The following is a 19010-nucleotide window of genomic DNA, read 5'->3' as shown; positions in this document are numbered from 1 at the left end:
TATTGATATTTATTTTTAGTCTGTGTAACAGAGTTGTGGACTCGAGTCACGTGACTTGGACTCTCTATATCTTCCTCCAAGCCCAAAGATTTATAAGTATGTAATTTAAAAAGTGTGCCACGAATCAACTCATTTCTCTTAATTTCCTGAATCAACTGACGTTATAACGCTATTTACTCCAAGTAAGTTTACACTTAATTCCAAACAAAGCGGATACGTTACTGAGCACAAGTTGGAAATAATAATACTAAATATAATTTTGTTTGCGTACAAAAACTACACAGTGGTCAACAAAAAATTTATTGCAGTATGCAAAACGTCCGGCTCAAAAAGTACAGACGGAGACGCAAATGGCATTAGATTTGGTGAAGAGCGCAATATGACTTGTTTAGGACTCGAAACTCAAAGTTTAGGACTTGACTCGGGACTTGCAAAACAATGACTTCGTCCCACCAGTGCTGTGTACCACTTTCCCGTTCCAAATTTTTCTTTCCTTCATTATGAAATGCACAAAATATTAGTAATAGTTTGAGCAGCAAGATCAGCAGAGTTCTCGTATCTCCAGCTTTATAGGTATTGACATAGCTTTAGGATTATTGAATACCCAAATTCCCGGTTCAGGTGAGAGAGACTTCAAAGCAGCCGCTCCTATTATTTTCTAAGTATACCCCCACACCGACGGCTAGGCGCGCACCAGTGCTTGTTGGCGCAGCGCGGCACTTAACGCCAACGACGATTTCCAGCCTCGCCGCCCCTGAAATTGCACATTTCTTTTTCCACTCGCTCCACGCTTGCTATACATCCCGGCTCCGGTAGCAGCTCGACTTCCTGAGTCAGGATGTGATATTTGTATTGCAGGACTCCTTCAGAAAGTAGATTTTTGTTGTAATTGCAGCTATCATATATATTTAATTTAAAAAATATGTATTTTATAGTAGTTAATGTGTCTTTCATGTCATGTCTTTATGGAAGCAAGTCGGTTTGTGTCATGTATCTTGTCACTGTTAAGCACTTTAAGCAGGACCAAATGATGTCATTACACAATAACAGTCCTTGACTCTGCCTTCATACGTTAACATCATTACTGACTCCTCCATCAGAGTGACACTTCCCATCCAGCGAGCTCTCTGGTGCTGTGCACCGTCTCCATCACAAGAGCCCCATGTACATCTACGTTAGCTATATCGCTTCCTCTGACATATAGTCGATATTTTATATGTATGGTTGCTGTTTATCTGTGGAAGACAGATCACATCCTCGGGCCTGAGTGGAGAAGAAGCAGCTCTGGTCAAACTCAACGTGCAGTCAAATTAAGGCTGCTCTGTTTAATTGATCACATCCACTGACAGCTCAGTACGCTGCTGGATGTTGTGTGCGTGCGGCCTACATGATGTGAAGCGTTTTGCAGCATGATCATGATATTCTTGTGCTGCTGTAGCCTTTATGTTAATTTCAGACTTGAGCCACAGTGGAGCTGTTTTGTGTAAAATTTCACATTTAGGTAACGAGTCTGAAAGGAGCTTTAAATCAAAATTCTTGTGATTTATCTGACTTGTACAGTTTAGTATTATGAAATGCAAGTTGACCATTTTAAAAGGTGACCGTCAAGCATTTCTATGATAAATGCAATGAAAATTGCGTGCATGGTGTGACAGCGTGGTGCTTTTGTTTGTCTGTAAGTGAGATCATACTGAGGCTGCTCTCGTGACTGATCAGGGTTACGCTCACCTCTGCCCCAGAGGTCAGAGGTTAAACACATGGGGAGAGGAGGGCAGGGTCCAGTCTCTGAGCCCTGCTCTGGTCAACTTTTGACCTTTCATCAGTCAGAGCTCCATTTTTCTTAGTATTTTACACTGTCGTCCATCTTCAGACTGAATTACTGCAGCACATGACGAAGAGTTTGTTTTAGTGGGAACGTTGCAGAGACCAAACAACTACACCAAGCTTACTGTGGTAGTTTTGATCAGAATACTGTTAAAATTGTGTATTTGTACACCACTGGCAGTTGAGATTGTGGACACGTGTGCTCAGGTGGAAAAGTCAAATGCTACACATAAATATGGTGGGGTTGTAAATAATGATTATTTTCCTGATTATTCGATTAATTGTTTTGTCTATAAAATAAAAAAAGATACCAGAGGACATCCTCTGACTGGTTTTGTCCAACCAAGAGACCAAAACTCAAAGATTTTATTAAGTTTACGGTCATATACGACAAAACTAAAAATGTATTGAAAGGGGTAAGTATTAAAGGTTGATACGGTAGATTTTAGAAATGATACAACCGATAAACCGAGCCCAGTGTTTCCAACTCTTTTCCAAAGGCAGTAGCTAGCAGCACTAGCTCCAAAAGTCCCTAAATCTAGAGAGAAAGTCGCCAAGTCAGCAACACTGACAGTCCGTCCCTTCAGGCCTCCCTCCAAAGCCGCTCCCCCACTATTATCCTAATGAATGTAAACAACGAACAAAAGTATAAAATGCCTTTAACTCACTGAACAAATGTGAATGAATGTCTTGTTTTGTGATGTGAGGGTGCTTGTTCTAAAAGTGAGAGATGGTTGAACTTGAACTGCAGTGTAACATCTTCTTACGTTTGCCTGTAGAACCACAGCAAGCTGTGATAATGTGAAGGTTTTACTGATGTCCTGCAGCTAATGTTGTCTCCTCTGTTTTCCCTGCAGGACGCCTCCATCGCCCATCGCTTCCATCTGATGCGGGAAAAGCACCCTGAGAAGTTCAACAGCAGGTGAGAGGAAAGGAGATAAAAATAAACACACAGAGCAGTAGTCAGGTTTTACTAGTCAGAAAAGACTGATAACCTTCCCCACTCCAATGTCTTAACACCATTAGCTAACAAGCAACCTCTTAATCAACTAGTGACCTTTTTAATCTGGAAACCCAATATCTCTCTGAGCCGCAATGGTCAGCAATCAATAACAGAACAAAACCTGCCTGCATAGTGGGATCAATATATCGGCACTGAGCTGTGACGTGAGAGGATGTGAAGCCCAACTGGGCCAAAGACATGGTGTCCTCAGTCCAGACACTAATGTTTGGAATGACAATTATTAGTTGTGCGGTATTTTTTGTTTGTGTAAAGTTCTCAGCTAATTATAAAATGTCAAATGAGGAGATCGTTATCTCCGAACATTGCTGTTATATTACAGGAGAGCGAGACGGTAATGATGTATATGGAGGTTCACGTCATTCTCAGAGCAGAGAAAGTATCTTCAAATGGCAGACGAGTGCGTAGCCGTCTAATTAATTGTTATATAACAGTGGAAGCTGCTTTAGTCTGACTAGACGGTGAGAGAGTCGAGCAGCAGAGAGAGTAGCAGCGATCCAGAGTCAGATGAGAAGAAATACCTCGGCGACGATGATCAAACTCAGAACGTTAAATTTAACCTCGTCACACCAGCAAGAGAACTTTTTAGACATGAAACCTGCAGCATAGCGGACTTCATCTGTCTGTTATAAGTTTGAAGTGTCAAGATCAATTTGATAATAACTACATCAGGGTTTTTTAAATCAAACTTGACACAGCTCCTCCAGAGCCACAGAATTATACATATTTATTTATACTGTATACATATTATAAGTATTAATAAGCTGGTGGAAGGCGATTCTAGTTTTTTTCGTGAAATTTGCCAGTTATTTTTCAATTTCACACAGCGGGAACATGAAGCGACACAGTTCATGTGAATCTCTACGGAGATGTGCCGATCTATGGATGCATTCGGGCAAAGCATAGAGATGTTACAAGATAAAGGGCAGAATAGAAATGTTTATTATTTAAATTAAATAAACATATCAAAATTTGAGTAGACGACCTCTTAGCCTTGGTAACCTGTCCCACATTGTCCCACACCAGGCTCTTTAGCCCCTCTCCAGTGGCTCCCTGTGGATTTTTTTTTTTAAATTGTGGAAATGAATAACTGCTTTTTTTGTTTACATTTTCAATTTTATGTATCATTGTTGTAGGTCTATGGTACGACAGTACGACGGAGTATGAGGGCCACATTGAGGGAAAAAAAATAAATCTGAGATTTCGAGAATAAAGTCATAATATTATGAGAATAAAGTCATAATATTATAAAGTAGTAATTTTACGGGTTATTTTCTTTTTTCCTTGTAAAGTTATGAATTTATTTATATGACTTTATTCTCGTGACATTACGACTTTTTTCTCATAAAGTTGTGACTTTATTCTCGTGACATTACGACTTTTTTCTCATAAAGTTGTGACTTTATTCTCGTAATATTACGACTTTTCTTGCTCGTAAAGTTATGACTTCATTCTGGTAACATTGCGACTTTATTCTCGTAAAGTTATGACTTTATTCTGTAAATCTCAGATGTTTTTCCCTCAATGTGGCCCTAATACTCCGTAGTACATTGGCACTTTGGCCCTCACTGCATTAGACTTATATACTATATACTTAGACTATAAGCTGTGTTACCTTCATCAAAATGCTCAAAATGTTTTGTGGTTTTGCCTAAAATGTCTCTTTTGATAGTAAAGGTTGCCGACCCCTCTCCCACACAAACATACTCTTTGTCCCACATTTGGTTTGTTGGGATCTGGTCACCATATGCTAGCATTAATGAGCCACACTGTTGCACTGACTGACATTTTCCTTAGTAATGATCAACATTGTCACTGTAGTTTATTCTGAGTTCCTTTCTGACCCCTTTTTGTCTTTGAGAGACAAACTAACAACTGTTAGTTTTGGTCTTTTCATAAGATTTGTTGACAAAATAACAAATAAAGAATATGGCCTTCTCTCTTAAAATATAAACATCCCTCAGCCCCCAAACCAATAATACCGTCCTTAAGCACCAGAAGTTGTGGGGGAAACACCACCTTTGAAGTCTCCCTGCTTTCATTTCCAGCAGCCGTTTGCGGCCATCCTTCCCTTTGACGACTCATTCAGAAGCACGGCAGAGAACAAACGGCAGCCGTATGCACACAGATGCTGTAGACAGATACTGTGGCTCTGAGCTGAATCACTGCTGATGAGTATATGGTGCTGCCTGTTGTCTTTGCTGTAGCCCGAGGCTGAGGTGTGTTAACAAACAATTGGTGTGTTAGTTAATAATGCTCTCAGGTGTCTCAACCTCTATGCAAAGCGTTGGCCAGTGTCAGCGATGCAGCTGCATGCGGACTTGAACCAATCATTTGCTTAAAAGTCGTTCTGTATAAACTGTCAGCACGTTCATCTCAATTCGTCATTAACTGAAGCTTTGTCAGACCCCTCAGCGTCACTCTCCAGTCGCAGTAAACTCATGCTTCATGTTGTGAATTTAATAAAAACACTTGCTTAGGATTAGGCAATGGAACCACTAAGTTAGGTTCAAGAAAAAACATGGTCAGGCTTAATATTACTACGTTTTTACAGCATACTTGCCAACCTTGAGACCTCAAAAATAGGGAGGATTTCAAGACCACAGCTGGGGGTCTGAAAATGTTAGTTTCAGACACTTTGTTACCTGCATTCTGGTGACTTTCTAAGAAAAAAATTGCTAAATTTAAAGTATTTAACATTTTACTCTTAATTCTCAGGAACGAATACAGAGTAATTGGCCCCTCTGGAGTGAACTTGTGTGAATTTCTGGCTTCATCAGTTTTCATTCATTCACACATTCATTTATTTTCTGCCCCTGCTTGAGTCGGTCTATTTCTTTTTCCTCCATTTCTCTCACTGACTGAAGGTCCTTTCAGACACACAGCGACAACGGCACCACTGCGCTCTAAAGCTTGTTATTTCCAATGACGTTCTGACAATGAACCCAGCGGCAAGCACAGCTCAAACCGCGTTCAGCCCTTTTACCCCAGGAAACGTTATTTGGTGTAGCTGTATTGTTGTCCGAGTGGAAACAGTAGGGCAGTAGGGTACAGCGACAGAAACAGGTTGAGATAACGTAAAGGAAAAAAGGTGTGAACATTTGTCATAAATGTGGGAGAATTGTGACCCCGGGAGGAAACCAGGAGAGGGCAATGAAAAACGGGAATGTCCCGGGAAACGGGAGTGTTAGCAAGTTTTACAATGCAAATGTGACTTGTCTTTGTACACGAACGAACAGCTGATTGTAACTGTATTGTAATTATAATTGTTGGACCCATCCACTTCTCCTTTCCGCTCACCCGTTGTGCCTCTTTTCGTTCTTTAAACTACGTAACCACGGCACTTTCTCTGAGCGTTTAGTGTTGCCGTGGATGGGTTTACATTGTAGTTAATGGAACACCCGGTGCATCGCGTACTGCCGTTAAAGGGTGCGGCAGTATCGAGCGTCGATGGCCTGCGACAAAGCGTCGGTATTTGACGCCCTGGGAATGACAACGGGCTGTGATACTGTACACTGTTTGTGTGTTCATGCAAACTCAATGTGTACTTTTACTGTGTTGGACCACTCAGTAAAGTGTAAAAGCTTGTTTTGAAGGCCACTGACTCGTGGGAACCGAGTCTCTGTGCTGCTCTTGTATGTTTAGCTGGTGTTTCATGTTGTTTGTATGACGACAACAACCTCCACAGTTAATTAGTCTACATACTGTGACGGGGGTAAGAGAGAGAGAGAGAGAAAAAGACTCTTTGAAATTCAATAATTAACGCTTTAGTCTCCAATCCAGAGCCGAAGGAAGAGAGGGTGAGAAAAGATAAAAGATACCTCTCTTCTCTGAGGACTCTCTTTCTCTCTTTGATCCATTAAACAACCGCCAGAGTTAAAAGATGTAAAGCATTTATGTGGAGAGACATAAACTCAGAGGTTAAACCCATAGAGCTCTTTCTTCTCCACAAAATGTCCTTCACTGTTGCTTTTTGATGATTTCTATTCTGCTGCATCGCTGTGTGAGCCACTCGTGGCTCTGATCCAACCGTATTGACACTCAAAATAACACCAACAGTCTAATGTACACTATTTACAGTAAGCCAACACTGCAGGTTGTTGTTTTGTCCTCTGTGGACGGAGTAGCAGACAGCTGATGGACAACTGCAACTGTTCTGTTGTTGTCTGACTGATGTTTTGGCAGAGTAAATATCCGTCCTTTTTATAGCTATTTCAATTGAAAGGAGTCAGTGTGGAGTTTCTTCTCTGCGGGTGAGCAGATGATAAATCACCTTTGACCTGGTGAGAAAAGGCCCGTTGCCACATGTAGCACGTAGCTCAAGTGCTTTATTGTCCCCCCTGCCACTCACTGTCTCACATTGTCTGCATGTGTGATGTGTGTGTCTCTCACACACATCACACCATCCCCCGCTTGTCTAGTAGCACCAACCCCCTCAGTGTCACCCTTCCATCCCATCCCGGCCTGTTGGGACAGAGGGGATGTGTGACTCCTGACACCTCAAACCACCACATCTAATGGTCACAGTAGCCAGACCTCCAGGAGCCCAAAGCCCAGGTGCTAATGACTTCTCACAGTGGGCACAATGCTGTCTTTCTCTATGTGTGTGCGCGCGCGTGTGTGTGTGTGTGTGTGTGTGTGTGTGTGTGTGTGTGTGTGTGTTTCAGAGAAGAACTATTGGTTTTGGAAGTGTTAAAAGAGGAGGAGGAAAGAATAATTTTAGTAGTGCATCTTTCTCTCCTGGTTTTGGCCTCAAATCTACACTTGTGCAGACAAGGAGACATATTTAATCGTGATTACTTGCATGATTGTTCATGATTAATCGTATTTTTTACCTGTTCAAAATGTACCTTAAAGGAAGATTTGTCAAGTATTTAATAATTTTATCAACATGGGAGTGGACAAAAATGCTAGCTTTATGCAAATGTATGCATATATTTATTATTGTAAATCAATTAAAGGGACTGTTTGTAAGAATCAGAAATTGCTTGTTAACAGCGACACCTGTGGCCGTTAAGTCAACGAAAGTCAGCGTCCTGTGCTCGCTCTACATAGACATGAACGTCAAGTCTTTCATTCCTCAAGTCTTCTAGTTTCATATGATAGCGGTATCTTCTTTCTAGCTTTAAATCCGAGCTAGCTACCATCTCCGAAATATCGATTGTGTTGACGCGTTAAAGAAATTTGCGTTAACGTGTTATTATCGCGTTAAGTTTGACAGCCCCAATTGAAACAAAACAAAAAATGCAACAACACTACTTGGTAAGGTTTAGTAAAATAAAACAACATCATGGTTTGTCTTAAAATAACTACAACATTAAAATAAAACAAAACAAAAGCGCAACACTTTTAGTCTCACACGGTTTATAAACTGCAGTCTTCTGGGGTAAAGTCCTCTGTTAGTTTGACCCTTTCACCACCCCTCCCTCCCTCCCTCCCTCCTGTAGCAGACTTAAATACTTGTTATACTCAGATTAGACAATATATATACAATAGTTATTTAGCACGTAACTTTCAATAACTGAACCACAGTATGTTGTATGGATCATTGTCATTTATGGTCTTTGACAGTTTGTTTTCCTCCTGGTGTTGCAGCGTCACCATCAGAACATCCATAGATGGTTTGTTTTGCCTCAGTGGTGGTTGAGGGTGGTTCTATAAGTTAATGCAAGACATATGAGAGAGAGGAGGGGCAGGAAATAGGTGGTGGGGTCATAAGGTCACTGCTCATTTTGGGTATTAAGTGAGATGGTTATCTGTAGGGAGGGGTAGCAAGGGGCACAATGGGAGAGAGAGATAGCTGGATACAGTATACAGCTAGAGAGTGTTGGAGCCTCGAGCGTTGCTGAACAGTGTTTTCATAACAACATAGTTCCACCTTCCACTAGAGCCAATCTCCATTCTCTCTCAGACAGAAAGTGTGACTCCACCAATTCTCTTTGAAATGTTCCAGTTTGAAAGAGACAAGTTATCTTTCAAACCAACTGTATTCATTAAGCATGAATAGAATTAATAAGCACTTTGCTTTGTTCGGGGAAAAGCCTTACAAACTGAACTGGAGACTAAAAATGGGACAAAAACATGTGGCGATAATTGGAAAAAGACTCTCTTTTTTTAAGATTATTTAACATCCTTTTTGTTCCAGCATTTCACCAGTTTTGGTGCATAAACATGGGAATAATAGAGGAAAGGCTTATGGAAGTAGTTTGTCTCCCTGTTGCACTCTGTGTCCATACGAGAGGGAAAAAACACGAGTTAATTGCATTTTTTACAGACCGTCTCAAGTGGAAGCAGCTTAATGAGGTTAGGCAGCTCGCCTCATTGAGAATCGCAACTGTTCCTAATTGTGATCTCAAATATGCTCATAATCCCCTGATTTGACAGCGGCAGAGGTTTCTGGGGAGGTATTAAGGTGAAACAGAGAGAGAACAAGGGACAGAAAGACAATTAGCAGCGAGAAAAACATGTGAACGAGTGCAGCGGCTTAAGACATTAAGGTTACATTTTTAAGTAAAATAAACAGTTATTTTAATGCTTTGTTTGAAGTCCGTGTTGAGTTTTATCTCCTGAATTATTTTAGTGAGTGAAAAGAGAAATATTTTAAACCTTTCAAACAGATTTCTTTAAGTCGTGTTCTGTTCAAATGTCTTCTCCTTGTTCTCGGTGCCAAGGTGGCACATTACCATGGCACTGGTATGCCCACATGATGCTGAGCTGTTGTGTCAATAGCTGTGTTGTCAGTATCAGCAGCATGTCCACATGCCGATGATCCTACTGGCATATTATGAAATATGTGTCATTTGTATAGTGATAGCTCAGTCGCCAGGAAAAAACTGTTGGCACTGTGTGTCTCTACAAAGCACGGATACACTGAATGTGGACGTTTTTGCATTTAGTCAGAGCAAGCGACGTCATATATTGAGCGACAGTTATTGAAAGTTAGGTGGTTGAGAAAGTCCACTAAAGCTACATCCACACTAGGGATGCTAATTTTCTTATTTGACCAATTAATTATTATATTTATTTTAACCGTTTAACGATAACGATAGCGTTAATCGGTTAAAATGCATAATGTCGGTTAACGGTTAAACGGTTAATTATTAACATCCCTAAGCCACACTAATACGTTTTAAAAAGAAAATGATCTCTGTCTGAAAACGTTGCTGGACAAGGTAAAAGCACTCAAATAATAACTTTCCTCCTGCACATGTAGGCAGTAGTAGCATTATATAATGCAGAATTTAACTTTAATTCAACAGCTGCTAGCATAGACAACAAGGTCATCAACGCTTGTAACTCGTTTATCCATGTTGAAATGAAACACTGGAGGTCGAGGCTGATGTCGTTTGTTTTCTTCCAGAAAAGGTTCACATGATCGGGTGTGATGAATCAGGGAAAGACACGTCCTGACTGATAAGACCCAATCTAGAAACAAATGCGGGTGTCTGCGTTATGCAGAGTTTTAAAACTAAAACGGGGTTAGCAGCATTTTCAAACGTCTCCGTTCTAGGGGCTCGAAACCGTTGGAGTAGTGTGGACGCAACAGGCATAAACGTGTGTTTTAAAACGAAAACGTATTAGTGAGGATGTAGCCTGAGGGCGGGTGGGAGTTGTGCTGTATGGGTCCAACAAACACAGGACTTTTACCCAGGGGTTGTTCGAGGTCAAGTATGAACCCAGAAGTAAACATTTACGTTGTTAAGCTTGTTAGTTAACGTTATGTAAGAATGTCCGCTAAGGGCGGTTGTTATTTAACACTAGTTACGGTTGTTACGTAATTATTTTAACACAAACCCATGATCTTTTCTTTTTTTTTTATGAAACATATTTTGGTTTCTGAAATGTCGACATTGCCAACATTTCTTCTGGCGACTGTGCTGAGTGTGATGCAGGGTGAGACATCAGTTATGCTGTTGGTCCGGTTTTTCAGTTTTTGTTTTTTTGATGAGTCATTTTGTAAACTTGAGCTTGGAGCTTTGTGGTCATTCTTAATCTTGGTTGTGATAAAAAAGATTTTATTCTTGCTCAAGTGTCATCACGTCACAAGTGGATGGGTCAAACAAACACAGGACTTTCGACCAGGAGACCAGTGTTTGAGTCCCGACGTGTTTTGGGGTTATTTTGAGTTATTTTGTGACATATTTTCTGTACTTCTATTATGTTGTTTCCGGATGTATTTTACCGTTGTAAAATGTACTTATTTTAAGCCCTACTATGATGTTTTTCCTCAACCTAACTAAGTGGTTTTGTTGCCTATACCTAACTGCGGCCGTTAACGTAGTTGTGTTGCGTGACACGTGGAATGTCCTTGTAATGTCGCATTATTTACGCCTTCCCTTGAGATTAGGTTGATTTGCCACTGTGCCTAAATACAGCCTCACAGAGCTGCTGTAGACTCTTGTTATCAGACATTTTTCAGAGTTAGGGCTCATTTGACACTTTGAACCTGAGGTGTTTGAGGTTTGGTGGGAGTGTAAAGAACTACGAATCCATATGATTGCTTTTGGCAGCGTTCAGCAGTGTTTGCTCACCCACGGAAAGGTTCAAATCTAAAACTTTAGATAGCTTACAGTGACTCTTCACCTTTTTGTGACAGTTACCTCCAGTTCTCTTCAGTTAGTGAACCAGTTGCTCACTGCTGAACCCTCCCTGGTCAAGCAGAGGTTTCACCTTGACTGTGTTATTCAGCCTCTGTCTGGTCCCAAAACCGCAACAAATGACATCAGGATATAAACAGAACCGCAACCATCAGGTCACCTCTGACAAACCCTCTGCAGGGCAGAAATGTCCCGCGGGGTTGCTTTTGTGTTGTGACTAACAATAATATTTACCCTGATCGTACAGTCTCCACCAGCAGTGTTTCACCCCTCTGGAGGCAATGTTGACGCTTCAACTCCTGGCGTACGGGCACCGAGGCGACTACTGCGCGATGATGAAAGAGCGGACTACAGCACAACGCCTGTTTGACAGATGGCGAGGTTAACTTTCTGTGCTTTCAGTCATCAATGCTGCCAGACAGTGTCTCCACTTTAACGGCTTTAGGCTGCATCGATGCAGCTTTGACTTCTGTGGTCACATTCAAAATGTGACATGACTCGAGGCACCGGACAGCTTCAATATGTGTCCAGTGCCCCCGAAAAAAATCACGCTGTAGGCTCACAACACTGAAATGTGCATGTTAGGACTGGGAATATTTACTAATGTCAAAAACATGTCTGTCCTCTGTTTCCCCCCTCGCTCCTCAGGATGAAGAACAAGCTCTGGTACTTTGAGTTTGGTACCACTGAGACCATTTCTGCCACCTGCAAGAAACTCAACGAATGCATAGAAGTGGAGGTGAGTCACAGTCTGATCAAAGCTGCTGTCACTGAGGCATAATGGATGACAAAGAGTGATCGGTATGACAGAAATGAGGAAAAATATCTTTAAATACCCAAGAATATACCATATTTGATGCAGTAAAATACGAAACATCTTGTGTACACTACATGTCAACAACTTTGTTTTCCTGCCTGTTCGTTGACAGACTTTCAGATGCTGTTTTACTTTTATGTGTTGCAAAGATTTACAACAAAGTCTCATATTATGAGGTGGGCTATTCATAGCACATCATCAGATTAATGCTCCATAAAGTCACTGATCACCTCATTCTGTCACGCAGCGCTGCGTAATCTGTCACCTGGGTGCTCTCCACACGAGAAACGCAGCGTTTCAGAAACCACTTGGGAAAAATGCAAACAAGCTGCGTTCCACCTCAAAGGGTTCATGCCCAACACTCTCCATATGTTTAATTAATTTATATTTATTAATTATGTTTTTAGATTTTTTAAATATTAATTATTAGACAAAAAATATTCAAGATGTCATTAGTTAAGGCTGGCATTACTCTTTATTTTTATTATTGTCAACAAATCCAATAAAAAGACAAACACTGTTAGTCTGTCTCTTCCTACACTGTCTGTTGCACTCAGCCACAAGCCCATTGGTTCCTACTGACAACATAAATCTTTAAGAAAAATCTTTATCCTTAGTCTTTTTTTTTTATTAATCTTTTTAGTTTCATTTTTATATCTTAATGGTCTTAATGTAAGGAAATTACACAAAAGGAAAGTTGTTTTAAGCTGGGGACACACCAACCTGACATCAAAGAACTAGCGGCGATGAAGGCCGCCCGTTGAGTTGCCTCACGTCGCCTTTGTCTTGGCCAAAAAGTTGCACTCGAACCCACCGCAAAGACCGCAGCCGACGGCAAACTACCACGTACGTTCTGCGCCTGCATGAGAGGAAATAACTCCACACCAGCAGGCGGCGATAGTCTGTATTCGTCATTCACAAAGGGAAACCAGAAGACGGAGGACGGCTGATATACAAGCCGCTGTTATGATACGTACATGAAATAAAGCAGCGTTTGTTGACCATTTTCAAACCACTCTCACTCAACACTTAGCTTCATTCCAGACGGCCATGTCGCTGTGAAAATATCCGTGTATTGGAATAATCAGATGAGATGAAGATGAAAAATGAAAAGAGCCTACTCGTTGGCTTGCTTTCCTCTCGTCCGTTTCTCTTCACGTGCGCTGATTCATATAAGCTGAACAGCCAATCAGAACCATTTATCTCACCGACGAGCGCCGCCAAAGATTCAACATGCTGAATCCGCCGAAAATACACACGTGTTTGAAAGCAGTTTATATAAATGTACATGAAATATATGTACTGTATATAAAAGCAGAACAAATGTATCTGAGGGGCCCAGAATGAATTACGGTGTTAAAATAAAATGGTCTTGATTATTGGACCACTGCAGAGTGAACACTTCTGTATACACCCTACAGAGCTGTCCAGTACCAGGCTGGTATGGTACTGGTGTGTGTCCAGTACCAGGCTGGTATGGTACTGGTGTGTGTCCAGTACCAGGCTGGTATGGTACACGTGTGTGTCCAGTACCAGGCTAGTATGGTACTGGTGTGTGTCCAGTACCAGGCTGGTATGGTACACGTGTGTGTGCAGTACCAGGCTGGTATGGTACTGGTGTGTGTGCAGTACCAGGCTGGTATGGTACTGGTGTGTGTCCAGTACCAGGCTGGTATGGTACACGTGTGTGTCCAGTACCAGGCTGGTATGGTACTGGTGTGTGTGCAGTACCAGGCTGGTATGGTACTGGTGTGTGTCCAGTACCAGGCTGGTATGGTACACATGTGTGTGCAGTACCAGGCTGGTATGGTACTGGTGTGTGTGTCCAACATTTTTGTGGCTGCTTTGACTCAGCATGAATCAACCGTGCATGCTGAGTCACGGCAATGTGTTGTTGACGCTCTCTGTTGTGTTTGATGATGCATTTGATGAATCCAGATGAGGCTATGATGACTATGAGGTTACTTAATATCTGTTAGCATCATACAGTATGTGTTGACATTGGGCCAACTTATTTTATTGCTGTCTGTTTTTTGCTGCTTCAAACAACCTCACACTTGGCTTCTGTCCAGGTAATGCATCAGGATAAAATAAATCTGGCAGTCTTAAACCAATCACCGGTGCACAAAGTGGGTACAAGCACAAATATCTATTATACAGCAAATCATAGACTGTAGTTGTGATGTAATATCCTTTAGCCTAGATGTTAGCATTAACTCCCTCTCACTCACCAATGGATTCCTTAGGTTTTCTAGTTTCTAGTTTCATATGATATCAGTATCTTCACTCTAGCGTTAAGACTGAGTCCACTACAACCTCTGAAAGGCAGAGTAGCGGCCAGGATTGGCGTCGGATTGTTAAGAGGTTAATAGTTTATATAATCAAACAATATGACCACCTAAAATATCACGATACTATGCTTGTAACAATTGTTTTCTCCCACCCCCTAGTGCCCATACAGGGGCATAATCAGTCAGTGATAAGCGGGGTTAAATGTAAAATCTGTTTCTTAATTTCCCCCTTAAGGCCGACGGGATCACCTTGGACCTCAGCAACACCTCCTTAGAGGGCATCGCTGTGCTCAACATTCCCAGCATGCACGGCGGCTCCCACCTGTGGGGCGAGACGAAGAAGAGGAGGAACTACAACCGCATGAGCAAGAAGGTTCCTGACAGGATGCCAGCCAGCACCGTCACAGACGCTAAAGAGCTCAAATTCTGCAGTCAAGGTGAGTCGAAGCAGATGAATGAGGACGCTGTCACTGTTTATGTTATTCATACAAGTGTTGGCAGAACTGGAGTTTAAGGACAGTGACAACCACCAAACATCTGTTTTAGGTGGTGTTTAACCTTGCGGTGCTGCTTGTACGGTGACTTTCTCTTCACACATTCCCTCCTGGGACTGATTGATTTGTCTCTACGTTTACAGAGATGTTTTTTGATGTTAATAGAGTAAGGCGGTGCACCTTCACTATTTTAACACAATGGGAAACCCTGCACTGTGTTTTCAGTGATTTTAAAGCGAGGTTACAACCAAAGAGTTAACGGTCGCTCCAGGGTGTCTGAGCCTTTAGTGGTTGATTGATGAGTGGTAGCAGCTTGTTCATATTAAAATAGCACAAGTGTGATTTAAATTATTACCTTCTGTTCACTTTTCTCTGCAGCAATAATTGCCTCAAAATTAACTTTGGACTTTTGGAAATAATTAAGGACTCTCTATAATCAATGGTTGTTTTCTCCTGCAGAGAGCAAGAGAAAATAAAGCAGTTAGTTTACAAAATCAACACATTACTATTTTGTAGCTGCATCGGTATTTCCAATAACGTTCATCCGTTCATCCCGACGTCAATTTAATATATTCTACAATGTTTGGTTTTGTAAACAACTGTACTGCTGGTTTGTGTGACTTACAAGGTTCATATCCAGTTAAGGACTTTTCTCACATCTCCATTTCTCTTCTTTCATTTCTTCTTTCATTTCTTCTTCTTCTTCTTCTTCTTCTGGCATTTTGTTACCTTATTACCTTGTATTATAGCTGATAATTTATATTTATACAATAAAACAAGGATGGTAATTCTCTCATATTTTAGAATTAATGTATACAACTGTATACAGTGGAATAACAATGCTTTCACCAATCATGGGGAAAGTGGTATCCAAAAAAAACCAATCAAATTGAGATGAAAAAGTTCTTTATGCCCTTCAATGTATACGTTTTTGTAATATTTAGCTATTTTGCAGGATGAGTTACATGCAGCTGCTGCTGGTGGCGAGTTTGCATTTGATGTCCGCAAACATTAGAAAATAACCCACTCTATGCTTTGGCCAAGGTTTTCTTGTTTCATCCCACTTCTGTCTCTTTCGCTTCACTTTGTCTCTGCATCTCTGCTGACTGAACTAAACCTTGTTTCCATGGAGATCTCAGGGCTATGCTGAAGTAAAGACCGAAAGAGAGGAAGAGCAAAAGACAGGAGGAAGGGAAGACAAAGTGAAAGAAACCATAGTGTAAGAAGGAAGGAACAGGGGTGACGCAACACTTCTTCATAGATGCAGTCTTTGCACTTAGACTGCATTTTAAAGTACCAATGTGTAACATTTAGGGGGATCTATTGGCAGAAATGGAATATAATATTAATAAGTATGTTTTCTTTAGTGTATAATCGCCTGATAATAAGAATCGCTGTTTTCGTTAGTTTAGCATGAGCCTTCTTGTGCACTGATTCGTTTAAGCTTAATCGCCGGTCAGAGTGATTTCTCTCACCGACGGGCTCCAGCACCGATTCAACATGCTGAATCGGCCGAAAAATCTCAGATGCTCACCGGCCCCAAACTATCCAATGGCCGACCATTAACTTGGTGTGTCGGGGCCTTAATTAAGTTCTGTATGGATGGACGTCTACTTCTGTTTAAGTACAGGAACAGGCAAGAATTCGTGTTTGGATTTGGGATTGCCTTGTGATGCAGTTCTAATCACAGTCCACCTGTCATCAATATGTGCTCTTTTGTGTAGTCTGTCTAGACTAAGAAAATATGTGTCCATTGGTGAACATTTTTTGTTAAATTGTCAGGGATGTCTAGTCTTTATAGGAGTTCAATAATCTGAAAAGTTAAATTCACCAATTTTACACATAAAGTTCAGTTCAGGACTCCTACTCTACCTGTGAAACCAGTTATTTAATCCTCCTCTGTGGCTCTGAAGTATCAGGGTTATCTCGGATTAGGCTTGATACTTCTAACAGAAAGTCCGTCTTACAAACTTGGGACGTAGAGTTTGAAAGATGTGAGAATTTAGGAGGCATGGAGAATCTAACGAAAAAGTTACATTATGGGTACTGCTGGATCCAGTGTTTTTTGGAGCTTAACCCATAGGGAGTAAAAGTGAGGATATCTAGGCTTTTGCTACTTCGATCTTAAAGGGTAACTTAGTTTTTTTTTCAACCTGGACCATATTTTCCTATGTGACTAATAAGGACAACAAATTCTGAAATTGGTCCAGTATTGAGGGAGAATGCTTTCGCTTGATCCGGTCTGTTTGTTATTGTGTCCAAGTCCCGATCAAGAAGTCTCGTTGTGAAATCTGAACATCCGTATACTCTGGCTCAAATAAATACGGGCGTCCATCGAATTCAAAGACCTCATCCACATTGTGGAAATGATCTTAATATTCAGCCATGACACTACGCTACACTTTCTGTACTCCTACACAACAAACTCTGCCCGGTTGCCACTCGCGTTTCCACCATGGATGTATTCCACTATTCCACCGTTGTCTTCACGTCACCTCACCAGATTTCAGAACGAGACTTCTCCTTGAGCGAGACTCTTTCCATAATGTTGTCAGACACTTATAATAACAATCAGAGCCTGTCATGGCAAAAACAAGCACTTTTAGTGGACGTAAATGACGGCGCCGGCTTGCCCCCATAGCACCATATTGCAGCTCTTTAGCAGCTGCCGTCTACAGCGCTCTCCCTCATTACTGGACAAGTTTCAGCCTTTTTTTTTACCCTTTAACTGCTCTAGTGCTGAATTGCTAGAGTGCCCCTTTAAGACATAGCACATACATACAATAGAGTACAGTAGATACAGTTCACATCAGCCTGTGGTCACCTTGGAGGGCCACATTAGCTGCTGCCCCTGTCCTGTCTCAGTCCAGTCCACAGGTTCTGGCTCCACAACAGAGCAGATGTCTACTCACAAGCAGACACACCAGTTTGCGTCAGTGTATTCGTGTCTGAGCGCTTTTGCAGCCATTAGCTCCATTCATGTTGTGAATCTTCAGCCTCTTAACTCTTGACCTAAATCCGAGCCATAATCCCAAAGTAGCCTCTTAAAGACGTGAAGACCAACAAACTGTCGTCACTTGAAGGGATTTTCCTTATCTCATTACACTGACTGACCAGAAAATAAATAAAACCCTGTACATTGTAATACAATCCAACAGCCCTGTGCTCTGTGATTTGACTTTTATGATGAGAACATTTTAATTGTTGTTGGTGTCAGAAAGGAGTTGATTCTACTTTGATGAAACGTTTGTGGCCTCATTTTATGTTGGAATGAAAAGGTTACTCAATTAATGGATTATTTTGGATAATTGGTTAATCATTTAAATCATTTATCAAGGAATAATGCAGTCCATTACCAGCCTGATCTCACCATGACGCTCTACATGGCCGTAGTCATGGCGGGAGTAAAGGAGGAGGTCAGGTGACAGAGTATAAAGAGCGTCAAAGTGCCATTTTTAGAAGTGATACAGTATAAAGTTTGGGCCACTAGCTTCACTTATCAGGGACAGTTTTAGTAAAACATGTCATTATTTCTGTATGAATTCATTCACGTCGTGCATGTGAGAACGTGTGTGTTGGAATTTTTGTGCTCCAGAGTCGTCCCTCAGGATTTAACCTTTATCAAATGCTAATGCTATTTGGAAACAGACGAGTGCTCTAGTTTCAGAGAGGTACGCATTTTATGTGCCTCAGTTTCTGCGTGCCACACCGTGTGCAATGTGCACTAGCGTGCCTCTGTCCGTGTGTATGCGTGCCTGCATGTTTATCATACTACTAATTGTTTATGGCAGTTGCTTTCTCTGGCGCAATAAACTGAAGCTTTTAAATCCATTTAGCGCAGTTAATGCAATCAGCCAGGGTTACCCAGAGTGACTGAAAGACGCCTCGGGCTCTTCTGACCTCAGTGATGAAACTCAGTCCTCTGAGTCACTGCGGATAGCTCTGGCTTTTGTTCTGCATGGACAG

At 41.4% G+C, this 19010-nt stretch overlaps 1 protein-coding gene across 5 annotated transcripts in view; it reads left to right on the top strand.

Moving 5' to 3' along the window:
• Nucleotides 1-19010, top strand: part of dgkg (diacylglycerol kinase, gamma) — a 135099-nt gene that overhangs the window by 96904 nt on the left and 19185 nt on the right. For all 5 annotated transcript variants that reach the window (XM_074657613.1, XM_074657612.1, XM_074657610.1 and 2 more), the window contains 3 exons: nucleotides 2682-2746; nucleotides 12091-12181; nucleotides 14786-14987. In XM_074657613.1, the coding sequence (XP_074513714.1) occupies nucleotides 2682-2746; nucleotides 12091-12181; nucleotides 14786-14987 (358 nt within the window). The remainder of the gene's footprint in view (nucleotides 1-2681; nucleotides 2747-12090; nucleotides 12182-14785; nucleotides 14988-19010) is intronic.

Source organism: Sebastes fasciatus, chromosome 14 (genome assembly GCF_043250625.1).
Source record: "Sebastes fasciatus isolate fSebFas1 chromosome 14, fSebFas1.pri, whole genome shotgun sequence".
Taxonomy (NCBI): Eukaryota; Metazoa; Chordata; class Actinopteri; order Perciformes; family Sebastidae; genus Sebastes; species Sebastes fasciatus.
Note: the sequence above shows the minus strand (reverse complement) of the source record. Positions and strands in the feature narration are given on the sequence as shown.